Genomic DNA, 17,110 nt, shown 5'->3' with positions numbered 1-17,110 from the left:
CTTGGAGTTGTTTTTATAAAACTTAATCTGGCAGTACCACTGTTATAGAACTGTTAAATACAAGGTAGAAAATAGAATCAAAGCTCTAAGATTTTAAGCCTTATTGTTAGGATATGTTGAAGGTAGTGCTTTGGAAATATATTTTCAGTGAAATATACTGGATTACTTCAGCGCATATTGAGTTTTAGTTACTAGAGCAGTATGTAAGTGGAGAATGACCAAGAGGCATTGAGAAATGCTGGTCTGCCATCTTAGAGAAAAACTTGGAGATGAAAATTGAAGCTGTGGAAGTGGATTAGGTCAACTGAGAGATGGAGAGGGAGGAAGGAGAGAGAGAGATAGAGGGAGAGGGGAGAGGGGAGAGAGGGGAGAGGAGAGAGGAGAGGAAAGAGAGAGAGATTAGTTTAGAAAGTGAAGAAACCCTGTGGAATGGTCATATTTGCAGTAGAATGAAAAAAAAAGAACAGAGTAATGAAGAGATGGAGAAGACGGTGATGGATTGAGAAAAGTTGCAGAGAAGTGTTGACCAGGGAGCTTTGGGAAGTATTGAGTATTGCTAAGAGCTGGGAAGAATATGGATCTTCCATTTACTATTTTTGTGGCTTTGAGTAAAGTTCTTAACATTTCGTGAACCTCATTGTCTTCCACCATAAAATGGGGCTAAAATACCTATTTCATTTTGTTTAAAAATGCAACTTAGCCCTTGTTATTCCTCTGCTCATAACTCTCCAGTTCAACAGAATGTGAGATTTTTGATATGCCGTGCACGGCCTTATGTGATTTATCTGTTGCTTGTTTGATTGCATTGTATACCACTTCCCCTCTTTGCTTAAAGCATTCATCTTCATCCAAATTTAATTACATATTTTATTTTGTAGTTTTGAATCTAAGAATACATAGTTCTTGATACACATATATATATATTTTGGTGGGAGTGGTGTTTGAACTCAGAGCTTCATGCTTGCAAGGCATGGTTCTACTACTTCAGCTACACTTCCAGTACATTTTTGCTCTGGTTATTTTAGAGATGGGGTTTCTGGAACTATTTGGGCTGGCTCAAACTGTGATCCTCCTGATCTCAGCCTCCCAAGTAGCTAGGATTGCATATATGACCTACTGATGCCCAGCTTCTGGGGTATATTTTAAAGTGAACAGTGGCCAGATTGTCAAGAAACAAGCATTTCTAAGGAATGTATATAAGGTGACCTTTGCTTTTTATAAATTTAAGAAAAACGTTCTTGCCTCAGTTTGTGCACAAGCCATATATATATATATATTTCTCTCTATATATTCTATATATATAGAAAGGCTGGACCGCAGACTTTTACTATCCATATAAACTTTGGAAGTGATCAAAATGTAGTAAGACCTTGATAATAGATTGATCACTTATTCATCACATATTCATTGAGTACTTACCAAGTCACTGTATTAGGTGATAAACTAGGGAAGGGGAGTTAATTGATGTGAAAGCTTAACAAAGAACTAAATATAGTTGTTTAGAAAGTCATTTAGAAATATCTTGGTACAATTTCTTTATTACAAGTACTCTTATTACTTGTATAATACAGTGAATGTGAAATATGTTTACACCCCCAAGGACTATACTGGGTACATGCTAATGCAGAAGAGTGATTGAAGCTTTGATATTCAAGTACCTTATGTTGTAGGTTCATTATTCTTTAATTATCATAAGGTAGTATTATGTTAAAGACTTGTCTGAATCCCTGTTGACCTTAGGTCAAAGTTTTAAATTGCCTTTTTATCAGTCACTAGTCTTAGCTTGTTTTCTACTCATTGATATGCTCTAAAACACAGTTTTGAGATTAAGATTTGTATTTTTTCCCCTTCATGTAACACAAAACAAATGTTTCATCTTGGGATACTAGGAATATAAATTATATGTATTTGTTAATGAGTCTGATTAATTAATGAATAAAATTAGTTTTGTAAATTGATAATATGAATCGTATATGGGGCTTTCACTTTCCTTATGATTACACTTTAATACACTCAGTGATTAAAATGAATGAAAGCAGATTTTAACTAACTTTGCTTGAATTTATTGAAAAATATACATTGAAATATGTTGAAAAATATACATTGAAATATGTTGAAAAATATATTGAAAAATATTCAGTAAATTCAGTAAAATGAACCTCACAGCATTTATGTGCACAAAAAAAAGTATTAAAGAGGGAAACACGTTAGCTCAGGTGTCCTTAGACTTGAGTAGTTTCCTTTTATGAATGACAAATTTAGTGTCTTCACCTTGTTACCAGTAAAGTATTTTGACTCATTACCTTTCTCAGGTTGTTTTGTTTTCTTGATTCCAACTAGAACTTTGAAGTTTGAATTGTAATTAGTTCACTTTGGGAGTTTCTTGACAGTGATAGAAGGTTTGTATTGGTCAGCCTTGACTCTTAAACCTAGAAAAAGACAATAGATATGGGACTATTTTTTTCTCTTAGCCATGTATCCCAGAAACTCTCAAGTGCAGGAGGCACTGAACTCATTAGTTCTTCATTTCTTCTCACTCTCTTTTCTAATCTCCATCAAATATTAAAAATTTCCTATAAGTCAGAAATTCAGGGTTGAGGGGATCATAGAGATTATAGTTAAAGGGGGAAGATGAACTTAAAAGAAATACATAAGAATTATTTCAACTGTGAAAAATGTTATTAAAATATACAGGGTGTTACTAGGTGTGTTACAAGAGCACATATTCTAGGGTGGAGGGTTTAGGAAGCCTTTCCCATGGAAATGACATAGTGCTCATGTAACTTTATATTAAGTGAATATGTATTAAGTTTAATATTTATGGCACAAAAATAAGTTTTAGCCCAAGGAAATTAAGAGAAACAAGAGGCAGTTATTTTACAGAAAAGGAGTTGATTTCATAGTTTCTTAAATCCAGTACCCCAGTGAAGAAGTTGATTTCTTTTCCTTCACAGTTGGCTTTTCTCTATACTTGAAGCCATAGGTAGTAAGAAAACATTACCTTAGACTACATGAATACTTCACTTAACAGATTTTCTCAAATGGAAGATTCCTTCTAATAAAATTTGTTTAACGTATAGTAGAAAATTTGTTACAATTGTTATCAAAAGTATTTTGAACTTCCGTTTCTCTAAACTCATTTAAAGATAAATTGAGGTTATTTTAGGCAAAATTATGATATCTAAGAAGTTAAGTATCTTTTTAAAACTTCCTTTTTCTCTGACTTTTTTCCATGACTAATTTTCATGGTTAGTTTTTTGTTTTTTTTTTTCTGTTTAGGTAGGTGTTCAGGATGTAGCGATTATTAGACTTCAGTGTGAGTGTGTTGAAATACTACCTTTTTGAGAAGGATTTATTTTTCTGTTAATGAAATTTTTATGTCAACAAATGGTGATTCAGTTGTAGTTTTTAGTCAAGGCAGCCATCTCTTCCCATAACTGTGAATATCTGATTTCTTCTCTTGGTCAAATTGCTCTATTTCCTGGGCTTAAACTCTTTAATTGAGTTCTGTTTTAAGAATTCAATTTATTCATTCACTTCATTATTTTCAGTGTTCGTATTATAGAGATTGAATTAAACTTACCTTCTATTTTTCATCTGAATGAGATTTGTTATAAGGAGAGTATTATTAGAGTTTTTATTGTTAATTAAGGTGATTTATATTAGCAACTGTATTTGCCCTGATGTGTGCAGAAGATGGCAGGGGACAGAAGACTGTTTTGGTTAAATTTATAGTGCATGGTGGGTTACATCAGTGAAAGCTGGAGCAATAGTAGGGTGTTTTCAAGATCATCCCTGTGTTGCTAAAAAATGTTGTATTACTCAGCTTGTAAGACAGGCATAATGTATGCAGGGCCTGGTCTGAGTTTTGATTATATTTTGTGCCAGTATTGTATCTTAAGTATACTTTCAGGTTTATCTTTAAAGCTTATCTTATATTTAAACTTGGAAGTGTAGGAGAGGACTGATATTATGGGTAAGCTGTGCAAGGCTTAATGGTCACTATTAAAGCTTAATTGTATGATTTTCTTTATAGTAAATAGTTAAGGAAAAGTTTTGAAGATTTGCTTATATCCTCCTACATAAACTATTAACAAGTTGCCCTAGTTTTTGGTTTCTTGCTTGTTATTTTAAAATAAGCTGGTTGCCGGTATCTGATGAGGTAGCAATGATGTGGAATGTTGGTTGTAAGTTACAGGATCTGAGTTTTTGTTTTGCTTTGTTATATATATTGTGATTTTCTTCTTTATAATTATATAATAATAATGCTTTAACTACTTCATAGCTTGCTGTGGGAATCATTTGATAATATATGTAAAAACTCTGAAAACTAAAAGATATATAAATACAACTCTGTGATACCTGACTGATTTCTTGTCATTTAAAAAAATGTTCACATTTGTCTTTTGTAGCTTAGAATTTTAACCTTACAAATTAAAACATTGGAAGCAAGTGAGATGTATTGTGTCAGGGTTCTTCACAGAACAGAACCGTGTGTGTGTGTGTGTGTGTGTGTGTGTGTGTGTGTGTGTGTACAGTTGACCCTCTGTATTCATGTCTGTGGGCTCTGTATCTGAGGACTCAATCAACTGTGGCTTCAGAATGCAGTCATATGCTGCATAGGACTTTTTTGGTCAACAAAGGACCATATATGAGTATATATCATGTAAAATAAATGTATAGTAAGCTACTATCAGGCTTATGTAAGTTCACTTTATGGTGTTTGCACAGTGACAAAAATTGTGAAACGACACAGTTCTCAATGTATTCCCATCATTAAGTGACACATGGTTGTACTGAAAAAAGTTACCTCTGTGCTCAACATATAGAGTTTTTTTCCTTAGTATTATATCCCTAGCAACTATTTACATAGTATTTACACTGTATTGGGTATAAATTAATCTGGAGATGATTATATAAATAATTGTGTAAGTTATCTATACAATAAATAAAGTATAAAGAATGTAGTATAATGCACATAGGTTAAATACAAATACAATTTATTATATAAGGAACTTGAGCACCTGTGGATTTCAGTATCAATTGGGTTCTTGGAACCATTTCCCGTGGATACTGTAACTATATATATATATATATATATATATATATATATATATATATATAGTTACATAAGAAATTACCTCACAGTTATGGAGTACATAGACCTGCAGTCTGTAGGTCTATGTACTCTATATATACTCTCTCTATATATATAACTATATATATATATATATATATAGTTACATAAGAAATTACCTCACAGTTATGGAGTACATAGACCTGCAGTCTGTAGGCACTGTAGACTTAGGAGAGCTAATTGTGTAAATGCTGATATGAAAGCCAGAGGCACCTAGACTCAAGAAGAGCTGATATTTCAGTAAATCTGAAGATTGGAAAAGACCAGTGAGTGTTCTAGCTAAAGAAAATAGGCAGGAGCACTTTCCTCCTTCTTCCTCTTTTTCTATTGAGGTTTTAGGATGACTGGATGAGGCCATCCAGTCAATGAAATCTGTTTTATTCAAATCTGTTCAACTGTTACTCCTACCAAGAAATACCTTCCCAGATACACCCAGCATAATGTCTGGGCATTTCTTGACTCAGTCAAGTTGACACATAAAATTAACATCTAGAGTAAATTTACCTTCTACTATAAATTAATTTGGGACAACAAAGTAACTCCAACTTCTTTAATAAGATAGTTTTTAATACAAGGGGTTATTTTGTTATAGTAACACAAAGATGATACTTAAAACTGTGAAGTTAGGTGATTGGGGGCATGCCTTGTAGGGGGAATATTGGGATCACAGACCCTCCTTTTCCTCTCTCTTTTGCCACCTGACTCCACCAGTAGAGTAGAGGTTCCACAGCCTCGCAGTAGCACCATCAGCCAGGGACCAAACTTTTAACACATGGACCTTTGGGGACATTTTTAAGATACAGACTGTATCACTGTGCTCCTGGCACTTAAACAGCACAGCCCATTTCCAATAGTCCTGAAAGTCTTAACTATCCCATGAAAAGTACCAAGTCTTAAAGTTTCCTTTGAAACTCAAGGCAAACTCAGCTGTGAGACTCTACAAAAGTTAAAAAAAAAAGTTGCATACTTCCAAGATACAATTAGCACAGAGTAAATATTCCTGTTTCAAAAGGGAAAGATAGAAGCATAGAAAGTAAGGATTGGAGCAAGCAAGACCAAAACTCAGCAGGGCAAACATTAATTCCTATCTCCATGTCTCCCATCTGAGACACACTGTGGTAGGGTATGTGCTCCCAGGGCTTGGTCAGTCCCATCAAATGGCTTTGCTGCAGAAGGTGTTCTACATTCCGGCATCTCTGTCTTCCTAGCTCCATTGCAGCTTTGGCTCCACTCACACTGCTCCACATAACATCCTATCAGGGACTAATTGTAGGGACTCTGGTTCTGCCATATACTGCCTGGTATCCCAAGCTATCCTCTGCAATCTTGGTGGACGCCTCCATGACCCCATAACTATTACATTCTGCATGCCTGCAAAACAAGTACCATGTGGACAACACCATGGTCTGCTGGTAGCTCAAGCTCTTGCTAGGCCCATTTGGGTTTGAACCACAGCTGCCTCTACATATGTTGCCATCTACCCACTGGCAGTTGTGGGCAAGCAGGGTGCCCCAGCAGCTCTTTTCAAAGGAAAGTCCTTGAAACAAATTTATACTTTTACACCTTTGAGCCTACAGATGGGATGGGTGCTGATTCCTGAGATTCCCTCAAGGTATTTGTCCTATTTCCCAGGGTGCATATTATTTGGCTTCTTTTTTAATGGCATTAATCTCTTTAGTAACTGCACCCTCCATAATTATTAGCATCTTTAAATGGTCTCCTTTTTCACCCAGCTTCAAATGTTTCAGATCTTTCTGCTCTGCTTTGTGCTCCTGATTTTGATTGAAAATCTGGCTAAAGGTAGCCAACAATACCTGCGTATCCACATGAATGCTGTGCTACCTTGAAATCTCCTCCCCCTGATAAACTAGTCCATCACTTTCAAACTCAGCCTCCCACAAAGTCTAAGGGCATGGGCAAAGTGCAACCAAATTTCTCGCCATGATATAGTAAGAATGGCCTTTTTTCCAGTTCCCAGAAAAGTCCTCATTCCTATCTTGAAACTACACGTACATAGCCTTTACTGACAACATTTCTATTAGAATTCTGGTTTCTGAGCTCCACAGAATTGCGTGTCAAGATTCACGTATAGCATCCTAGGTATTCTCTAGCCCGCACCTCCAAATGTTTCCAAATTCCTTCTTTGCAGAAGCCAATTCTAAGGCTTCTCTACATTGTCTCAGGGATAGTCACAACAACAGCTCTATATCATGGCACCAATTTTCTGTGTCAGTTACCTTTGTGTTACTGTACCAAAATACCTGAGTTAATTAACAGGAGGAAAGATTTGCTTTGGCTCACAGTTTTGGGAGTTTCTTTCCATGGTCACTTGTCCCTGTTGCTTTTGAGCCTGTGGTGAGGCAGTGGATCATAGTGGGAGTTTGTGACAGAGGAAGCTTCTCATTGTATGGGAGCCAGGAAGCAAAAACAGACAGGAAGGGGCTGCATTCCCACTATCCTCTCCAAGGGCACCGCCCAACCCCGTGACTTTCTACTAGGTCTCACCTACTAAAGTTTCCATCACCTCCCAAATAGGACAGAGGACAGAGACTAGGCTTTTAGCACACGAGCCTTTGGTGGACATTTAAGATCCAAACTATTAGCAAATAAATACATTGATTTGGCTGTTCTCCCTAAAGCAGTTGTTTTCACTCAGTAGGGGGCAGTTTTATCTCCTAAGAGATATGTGGACAATACCTGAAGAGCTTTTGGGTTGTCATAACTGAGAAATGCTGCTGGCATTTAGGAGGGAGAGGTGAGAGATGCTGTTTGACATCCTGTCATGCAGAGGACAGCCCCAAGTGCCAATAGTTTGGAGGTTGAGGGATCCTGCTTTAAAGAAACCGGTATTTGCTAGTGATTACTTTAGGAAGGATTAACAGAATAAAATCTGCTCACTGCAAACCATTTTATTGTTCAAAGTACATAGATTTGTCAGATCTTCTAGAAATGAAGTCTTTTCACAGAGTTTAATAATGATCAAGCTCTGGTGTTAAAAATGACTGTTAATTTACACTTTGATACTAAGCCTAAGATCATGGTTATCCCCTTTGAGGGCCAATTAGCTTTGTTCTAGTCCATGGCCAAAGACTGCAGTCTCCATACTAGTAAACTATCTCTATGGAAAATGTATGGCATTAATCACATGAGGAAACAGACAAGGGAATAAATAGCAAAGAGTACTAATGAATAAGATGAGATGCATATAGTCTTCATGAATGTTTTATAGTGGTATTCTTGTGAAGAGAAACTTCTAACTGGGTGTCATAGTGTGCACCTGTGGTACCAGCTTCTTAAGAGGCTGAGGCAGGAGGATTGCTTGAGGCTATGATGAGACCCCCCCCCCCCCCCCGCTCAAAAAGAAAAAAAAGAAAGAAAGGAAGGAAGGGAGGAGGGAAGGCAGGAAAGGGAAGGGAAGGGAAGGGAGGGGAAGAAAGGAACTTGTGTTGGTCAGATGTCTTCATATTTACTCTTCATGAAGCTGTGCTTAATGCTGCTTTTGTTTCTTGATCCACACTTGGAATGTTCACAGATATATTTTTTTTATAGTTACTTTAATGTTTTATAATTTAAAAATTTAGGCCTAGGATCTATTTCAGATTAATTTTTGTGTGTAGTGTGAGGCAGGGGATAAAGTTAATTTTTTTCCCTCACACAGATACTTAACTCTTCCAGTACCACTTATTTTTAAAGAAATGACATAATTTTGGAAGTGGGGAAAGGAAATCCTTGTGTCATTTAACCTCTTTATTTAAGAAATGAGGAAATTACAGTCTGAAGAACATCTAAACAAGTATCTTCCATAGAAGTAGTTGTGGAGTTTAAGATTAAAAATCAGATCTTTCTAATTATTTTGTATTGTAGCCTATTTTTATTCACTATTCATATTTTTAAATAATAATTAATCCTTACACTCTCACACACTTATCCCCCTCTCCTTGGTATTAAAAATTATTCCAGAGAAAGTCTGGAATATATGCAAATGCTAAAAAAAAAGAAAAAATAATCTGTTTCCTACTACTTAGTGATAACCAATACATAACATTTCAGTATTTATTATATATGTTCATTAAAATTATTATTTTATAGACCATCTTTTCACTTTATATATTTTGATTGATTTTTCCAGGTCCTTAAATAGTCTTCTAAAACAAAAATAAAAATATCAACAAATGTTGGTATGTGTATTTAGCCATAGTGATATGTGATATATCTTGTTTTTATCTAACTCTTTATATACATATTTGCAAAATTCATAAGGATTTAATGTGGAATTTTTTGTCTAAAGTATATGAATATTGCAAAGTCTTTGATATAAAGTGTGATGTTTCTGAAGGTGTCTGATGATGATTTTATATATAAATACAAGGGCTCCTACAATTGCTACATGGCTAGTGTGAATGCTGGTATGTTGTTTGGTTAGATCAGTGCTTCTTAACCTTTTTCATGTTGTAGCAGACTGTGGTACATCTAGCAAATGATGGGAAAAGTGAGGTGGAATCGCCCTGCCCTATACCACAGACTTGGCCTGGCCTCACCTTAGCCTGCTGTGACCCTGGCTGTAAGCTCTGGTTAGAATAAAGTGATGGTACAGTCCTGGGCTATTTCTTGTATTTTGTGTCAGATACTCCCAGTTTCTCACAATAGACTGTATGTGTTATAAATATGTAAAATCTGTCTATTTTATTGTCAGTGGATATTTAGGTTGTTCCAGTATTTGTAATTTCAGATAGTGCTACCAAAATGTCTTTTGATGGAAAGAAACACTGTTTCTTTTGGGCATATGCTCAGTAGAGGAATTTCTGGATCATAGAGTAGGTTTATATCAGTTTCATTAGATACTGTCAAATAGTTTTCCAAAGTAACAGTAGAGTTATACAGTCTTACCAGCAGTGTGTGAGTTGTAATTGTGCTTATTTCCTGCCAGCATTGTATGGTATCTGTTCTTTTCATTTTCATTTTCACCTTTCTAGTGTGTGAGTAGTGGCATTTCATTGTGCAGGTTTCTGATGACTAATGATGCTTTGAACATTTCATATGCCTGTTGGCTGTATGAATAAACTGCTTTTTAAAAAAAATTGAACTTTTTGAGAGACTTGTAGATTCACATACAGTTATAAAAAATAATACAGAGACCCCTTGAATTTCTGTTAGCCATTTTCTCCCAATGGCAGCATCTTGCCAAGCAGTAATACAATTTTACAACAAAAATATTGCCATTGATGCAGCCAAGACACAAAACATTTCCATTTTGGCAAGGATCCCTAATTTGTTCTTTTATAGCCACACTTATTTCCCTCCTGTTTGTTCATCTCCTGGTAATCCTTTCAGCCACTACAATATTCTTCATTTCTATAATTTTGTCATTAAAAGAATGTTATGTAAGTGGAATCATGCAATATGTAGTTATTTGAGATCAACTTTTTTTACTCAGTCTCTAGGAATTCCTCGAGGTTGTTTCATGTATTGTTGGTTTGTTCTCTTTTATTACTGAGTAGTAGTTATTCCATGTTATGGATTCATCACAGTTTGTTAAATCACCCACCTATTGAACAGCATCTGGGTTGTTTTCAGTTGTTGACTATTATGAATAAAGCTACTATAAACATTTGTCTATAAATAAATAAATAATGAAGTTGTAATTCCTGGTTATATAATAGTTGCTTGCTTAGTTTTTCAAGAAACTGCTAAACTGTTCTGCAGAATGGTTTTATCATTTCATATTTCTTCCAGCAATAAATGAGTGATCTGCTTTCTCTGAATTCTTGCCATGTTTGGTGTTATCACTGTCGTTTTTAGCCATTCTGATGTTTATATAGTTATAGTTCATTATAGTTTTAGTTAAGATTTCCCTCATGGCTAATGTGATTATTTATATTCTGTTCTGTGAAATGCCTGTCTAAATCCTGTTCTAATTGGATTGCATTTTTATGTTGTGTTTTAAGATTTATTTATGTGTTTTAGATACTAGTCTTTCTTATATATGTGAGTTCTACTTTCTCCTTTTCTGTAGCTTATGTGTTATGCTCCTAATAGGTCTTTTCCAAAGAAAAAGTCTCAATTTTGACACAGTGCAATTTATCAAATTTTTCTTTTATGAATTGTGCTTTTAATATCAACCCTAAAAACTGTTGGTCTAGCCTTAGAGCCTTAATATTTTCTCTAATCTTTTCCTAAAAGTTTTATATTTCACATTAATGTCTATGATCTATTTTGAATTAATTTTTGCTCAAAATTTGACACTGTTTTTCTTTTTTATGCATATCTTCTTGATCCAGCACCATTTGTTGAAAAGCCTTTCTTTCATCCATAGAATTCATTACCTTTGCACTATTGTCAAAAGTTAGTTGGATGTATTTGGATGAACTTGTAGTTCTGTGTTCTGTTCCATTCATCTCTTTATCTCTTTGCCTATGTCACAGTTAGAGACTATAGCTACATAATATCTTAACATCAAATGGACCTATTCCTTCTACTTTGTTCTCCTTAAAAACTTTTAAACTATTTTAATGCCTTTGTTTTTCTACACAAATTGTAGACTATCTTGTCTCTGTCTACAAATATCTTTCTGGGATTGTGATTGGAATTGTGTTGGATCTGCATTTCATATTGGGAAGAATTAACATCTTTATTGTGGTGAGTCTCCCAATCCCTGAATATGGCATGTGCTGTAGTTTGAATCTTGAATATCTCCAAAGCCTCATGTTTGAAGGCTTGGTCCCCAGACCATGGTGCTGTTTGGAAGTTGAGGACTGTTAGTAGGTGGGGCCAAGTGGGAGTAAATTAGGTCACTGGGGGCATGCCCTTGAGGGGAATATTGGGACCCCAGTTCCTTCTGCTTCCTGGCTGCCATGAGGTGAGCAGCGTCTTCTGTCATGTGTTCCCATTTTACCACAGGCCCCAAAGCAATAGAGCCAATCTATAATGGGCTGAAATCTCTTGAAACCATGAGCCAAAATAAACCTTTCTCCTAGTAAGTTATTTATTTCAGATTTTTTGTCACAGTGATTGAAACCTAACAGCATGGTTATATCTTTTTTGATTACTTTCATCAGCAACTGTGTTGTTTTCAGCATACAAATTCTCTAAATGTGTTGTGGATTTAAACCTAAGTCTTTTATGTTTTTGAGGAGTTAGAAATGCCATTATTGTTTTAATTTTGATATCCATGTGCTCATTGCTCTTATTTCTTATGAGAAATACAATTGATTTTGTATCCTATGATCTTGCTGAACTGTCTTACATTTTTATGTAGACAAGTAGTTTATCTGTAAATAGGAACAGTTTTATTTCTTCCTTTGCAGGAATGGAGAAAGGTTTTCTTTTTTTTTTTTTTCCTGTAATGACTTGAATGTATAACAGTCTCAGATTCTTCCCATTGTTCAGTCTAAAATGAAAGAGACATTATAGTCTAAATCCTGAAGATGCTAGGAATTGATGAGATGGCCTAAAATGAGGGAAGAATTAAGAATGGCACTGACATTTTTTTCCTAATTAAGTGGATATGATCCTGTCTACTTGACAGCACTGACAAGAATGGCACTGACATTTTTTTCCTAATTAAGTGGATATGATGCTGTCTACTTGAAGTAGAGCCCTCAAAAGTATAAGAATATTTGGGAAATATAATGAGTTCTGTTTTGGAACTGTTGATATTTTTGGTGCCCATGGAACCCAGTGCCCACTTGACATTTGAAGTGTTGCTTAGAATTGGGGGACAGGTTAGGAATATAATCGGACTTCTTACATTCCGATGATAGATGGTGTGGTAGGACAGAGCACATGTACACTAAGTAGAGATCAGAAGAGAAACTGCTAAAAAGGAATAGCATTTACAAATAGAGGAGAATGAAAAGAATATACTGTTACAGAATATTTTACAGAATTTGCTGTCCAAATCCTGCCAAGTCAAGTGTAGTGGCTCAAGCTTATAATCTTTGCTACTCTGGAGGCAGAGATAAGGAGGATCCTGGTTCAAGGCCAGCCAGGGCAAAAAAGTTTGTGACACCTGCATCTCAGCAAATAAAAACTGGGTGTGGTGGCACTTGCCTGTCATCCCAGCTATGTGGGACAAATAATAGGAGGATTTGAGGTCCAGCACTGCAGCCAGGGAAAAATTCTGTCTGTTGAGATCCATCTTAGATGGTTAAATCTTCCTGATGCTATCACCTGCCCTTTCCCATATCCCTTTGGTGGTTCCCTTATGTATGTTTCTTTTTTTTCCCCCCACTTTTATTGGAGTGTATTTGTTGTACAGGGGGGATTCATTGTGACAGTTCTGAATAGCCTTGTATTGTTCATTGGTTAGATTGCTTCCACCATCTTCCCCCTGCACACCCCTCCTCACCCCACCTAAAGCAATTGCAAGAGGTTTCATGCTTATATTTCCTATATGTATATAAAGCCATCAACCATATTCCCTCACCATCATCTCCTATGTTCACCCTCACTTCTCCCACAAGTACTATCCCACCCCACTGTACTTATTTTACAGTCTTTTATAGTCTTGTTTCATTATTAATTCCAAAGTCAATGTCAAAGGGGTCTCTCAGTGTATTTCTGCTGTGAGTCTACTGTACTTTGGTCAATTCAGCTCCCTCTGTTACTCTCCCTTATTCCTCCCCCCCCCCCGCGCCCCCCCCCCCCCCCCCCCGCAGTTATTCAGTAGCTTTCAGTACATACTCTGTGTGTTTCTGTAGCATTTTTTTCTTCCTTTAGTTTGGCACTTACTACACTGCCATGTTATAGTTTATTATTTGTGTATTTTTCTCCTTGTCAAGATTTTTATGTTCTTTGAAGGTAAGGGTTAGGTCTTATTCATCATTTTTTCCATCCTGTATATGGCAGTTGAATTGAAGCAGGAGATGGTCAGATTCAGAGGCTTCAAGGGGGTGGAATTTGAAGAATTTAGAAGAGACCATTAGATTTGTTGATTACCGACCTTAGGGAAAGTGTTCTTTCTATAAAGACAGGGAATGAATCGAGAGTTTTTTAGTCTTCCTGCTTCCTAGTCAATTTTGTCTTTTCTTATACCTCCTCCTTCATTCCCTAATTATGTTGTTCTAGCCTCTGTTCCTTTAATACAGTGTTTGGTCATGCTGGAACAATATTCCTTCCCATGACCTGAGAGAATTCTGTTCTTCCAAATCCAGTCCATTTCCCTTCTTCCACAAGATTTCTGCTCATATATTAAACTCACTTTGCTAAACTTCCATGGCATCTTGTATTAGATTACTAAGACTTAATCATTCTTCATTATCTACATCCATAACTTGAGTATATTGTGACTTATTTTCTGTTTTATTTCCCATAATGTGCTCTGTAAGTAGATTTATGACTTGATTTTATGTGTGTGTGTGGTGGGGGGTTACTGGGGTTTGTGTTTGTTAGGCAGGTGCTCTACCACTTGAGGTGCTCTCCAAGTCCATGTCCTCTATTTTAAAAATATATTATTATTATTTTTTATATATTCAAAGTTCTAAAAAAAAAAAGGAAAAAAAAAAAAACCAAAAAGGTTTTCAGTCTAAATTTAAAAGTTTGGTCGTGAAAACTGATAGTTTTTTTTTTTTTAAATAAAAGATGCATCCTCTCTCTAGGAACTTGTTCCTCTTTCTGTATTCTAGCAGCACATGGTGCTTACCTCAATAATGGCTTCTTAGATCTTTTTTTGATGGGCCCCAGGAAGACAGAAATCACTATTTCTGTTACTTTTTACATTCCTAGCATGTTGTTTCCCTCACAGTCATCATGTCTGAATACTGAATGATCTTTTTTCCTGGTTTCTGTCACTGGGGTTCTCTAATAGTGGTAGGTTGATAAAACCTGCAATGTAGTAGATTTGTTATAGCATCTGATCTTTATTTGAAATGCAATTCATTTTTTCCATTTAAAAGTACGTTTCATGTTTAGTTTAAAGCTATTTTTAAGTCATTAAAAATATTTACCTCAGTATGTAGAGCGTAATGCAACCCATGTTGTAATGTCTTGATGTATTTTTTACTCTGAATAAATTTAAACATCTTCTTTGCAGTTTGGAAAGTTGTATTTTTAGAGAATAGGAGCCAGTAGCAGCCAAAGTTTTTACTTTAATAGGTTTGTGTGTGTGTGTTTGTGTATGTTGTTGGTGTTAGAACTCAGGCCTTGTGCCTTGGCAGGCATTTTACCTCTGAGCTGTACCACCAGCTCTACTTTTTATTCAATAACTTCCATGTAAGAGCTAATTTAAGTGGGAACAATTGGTTGGATTAAACAAAAAAGCCTTTCTCTTTCCAGATTGCAGCAATTCTCCGAAAACGAAAATTAGACTATTATTTATACAAGCTACTCCCAGAGATCCTGCAATCTGCTTCATTCCTGACTGCTAACGGGGCCTTATATATTGTTTGGTTTTGCACTTTAAGGTTGGTACTTGTAATCACCATTAGATGTTAATACACTTTTATCTGTTGAAATGTAAACAAGTGGTTGTTTACATAGGTATGGTTTAGGTCATTGTCTCTATTTCGGTTTTTTGAATCCATAAAGTGATATTTATCTCAGAGAAAGTTAATAAAATCAGGAGCTTTGCGGTTCTTGGTTTCAAGATGTAATATAGAGTTCAAATTATTGGTATGATTGTATAGCAAAAATGCTTTAATATGTCATACATTTTCTGAGGCCTGGTATATTTTTGAAGTTGGTGATCAGGATTTCTTAGCTTTTCAATTTCCTAGATCAGGACTTTAAAGCAACTGTGTATGACATAAGTTTGGTCTACATGCAGCAAGTAAGCTTCAAAAGAACTATAAAATACACATGTTTATGTATAAAACAATGAATTAAATCCTAGTTTATAGAACTGTTGGAACATTTGGTCCTGATCCAATCTTGCATACATTACCTGTGGTACATACTTTACCCATTCTTGATGCAGGTAGACGTTCAGTCTTTTGAGTGCTGCTACAAAACTAACATATTTACTAGATATTTTTGATCTCTTTTACTGATTGGTGAAAATAAACTGTCCTTATGTCTGTTGAGTTAAAATATTCACTTCTCATTATCCTTATACTTGTGTTGCTCAAAGTAGTTTTATATATTTTAACTGCAGTTATATATATAATTTCAAAATGTCTTTTGCAGATTTTCCCACAGAGCTTGACTATTTATAAACTTTTTGATAATGCAGAAAACATCTGATAAAGCTTTTATACTGTTGAGAAAAAAAATCATGTTTAAGTTAATCTGTGTAATGAACTTTCTTCATCAAATGGTCTCTGGAAAGTTTTAAAGACTTGTTAAAACTCTAAAAGTAAGGTTACAAATAATAATTCTTTAAAAATTGCACTAAGTGCACATTGCTATTGCGGCACATTTTGTCATGTTCTGTGACCTGTTTGGCTAGGTTGTGGAATGTTAACATTAAGATAACACCCATGTTCTTTCTGTAAATAATTCAATGAATAAAATTTCATTTAATTTTTATATTCAATAGCTTGTTAAGTCCTTTTTGGATTTTATGTTGGAGGGAAAACTACCTCCAGTCTTCCCAGGCAGAAAGTTTCTGATCTCTATTTCAGAAACACCCAAGTGTCACATTAGTTACTCTAATCTTTTAAAATCTGAACTTTAATTAAAAAGATCATTTCATCTCTGATACTTGATCCTTGCCTGTATGTGCACATACACACATATTACATACGTACGTATTACATTAGGAACTGACAAACTTTGTAAAGATAAATTCTTAAATTTTTACGTTGTTTCTCCCTTTGTTAGGAACAAAGTGTTTTGAAAGGAAAAAAAAAATCTTCCTAACACCTCCAAATTTCTTTTTTTTTCTCTTTAAAAACCCAAGCAGATAAGGTCATTTATAATGTTTTAAATACTATGCAGATTCTTTACTTTTAAGTGACACATTCCAGTAAATAAAAAACGATATACATAGTCAACTAAAAAATATAAAAGAACTCAGTAAGTGCTGAAACAAAAGCT

General features: G+C 35.2%; 1 protein-coding gene across 7 annotated transcripts in view; it reads left to right on the top strand.

Moving 5' to 3' along the window:
- The window catches only part of Tmem135 (transmembrane protein 135), a 228,762-nt gene that overhangs the window by 6,823 nt on the left and 204,829 nt on the right, over positions 1–17,110 (top strand). For all 7 annotated transcript variants that reach the window (XM_074081564.1, XM_020177322.2, XM_020177321.2 and 4 more), the window contains exon 2: positions 15,410–15,537. In XM_074081564.1, the coding sequence (XP_073937665.1) occupies positions 15,410–15,537 (128 nt within the window). The remainder of the gene's footprint in view (positions 1–15,409; positions 15,538–17,110) is intronic.

This window comes from Castor canadensis, chromosome 1, assembly GCF_047511655.1.
Source record: "Castor canadensis chromosome 1, mCasCan1.hap1v2, whole genome shotgun sequence".
Classification (NCBI taxonomy): Eukaryota; Metazoa; Chordata; class Mammalia; order Rodentia; family Castoridae; genus Castor; species Castor canadensis.
Note: the sequence above shows the minus strand (reverse complement) of the source record. Positions and strands in the feature narration are given on the sequence as shown.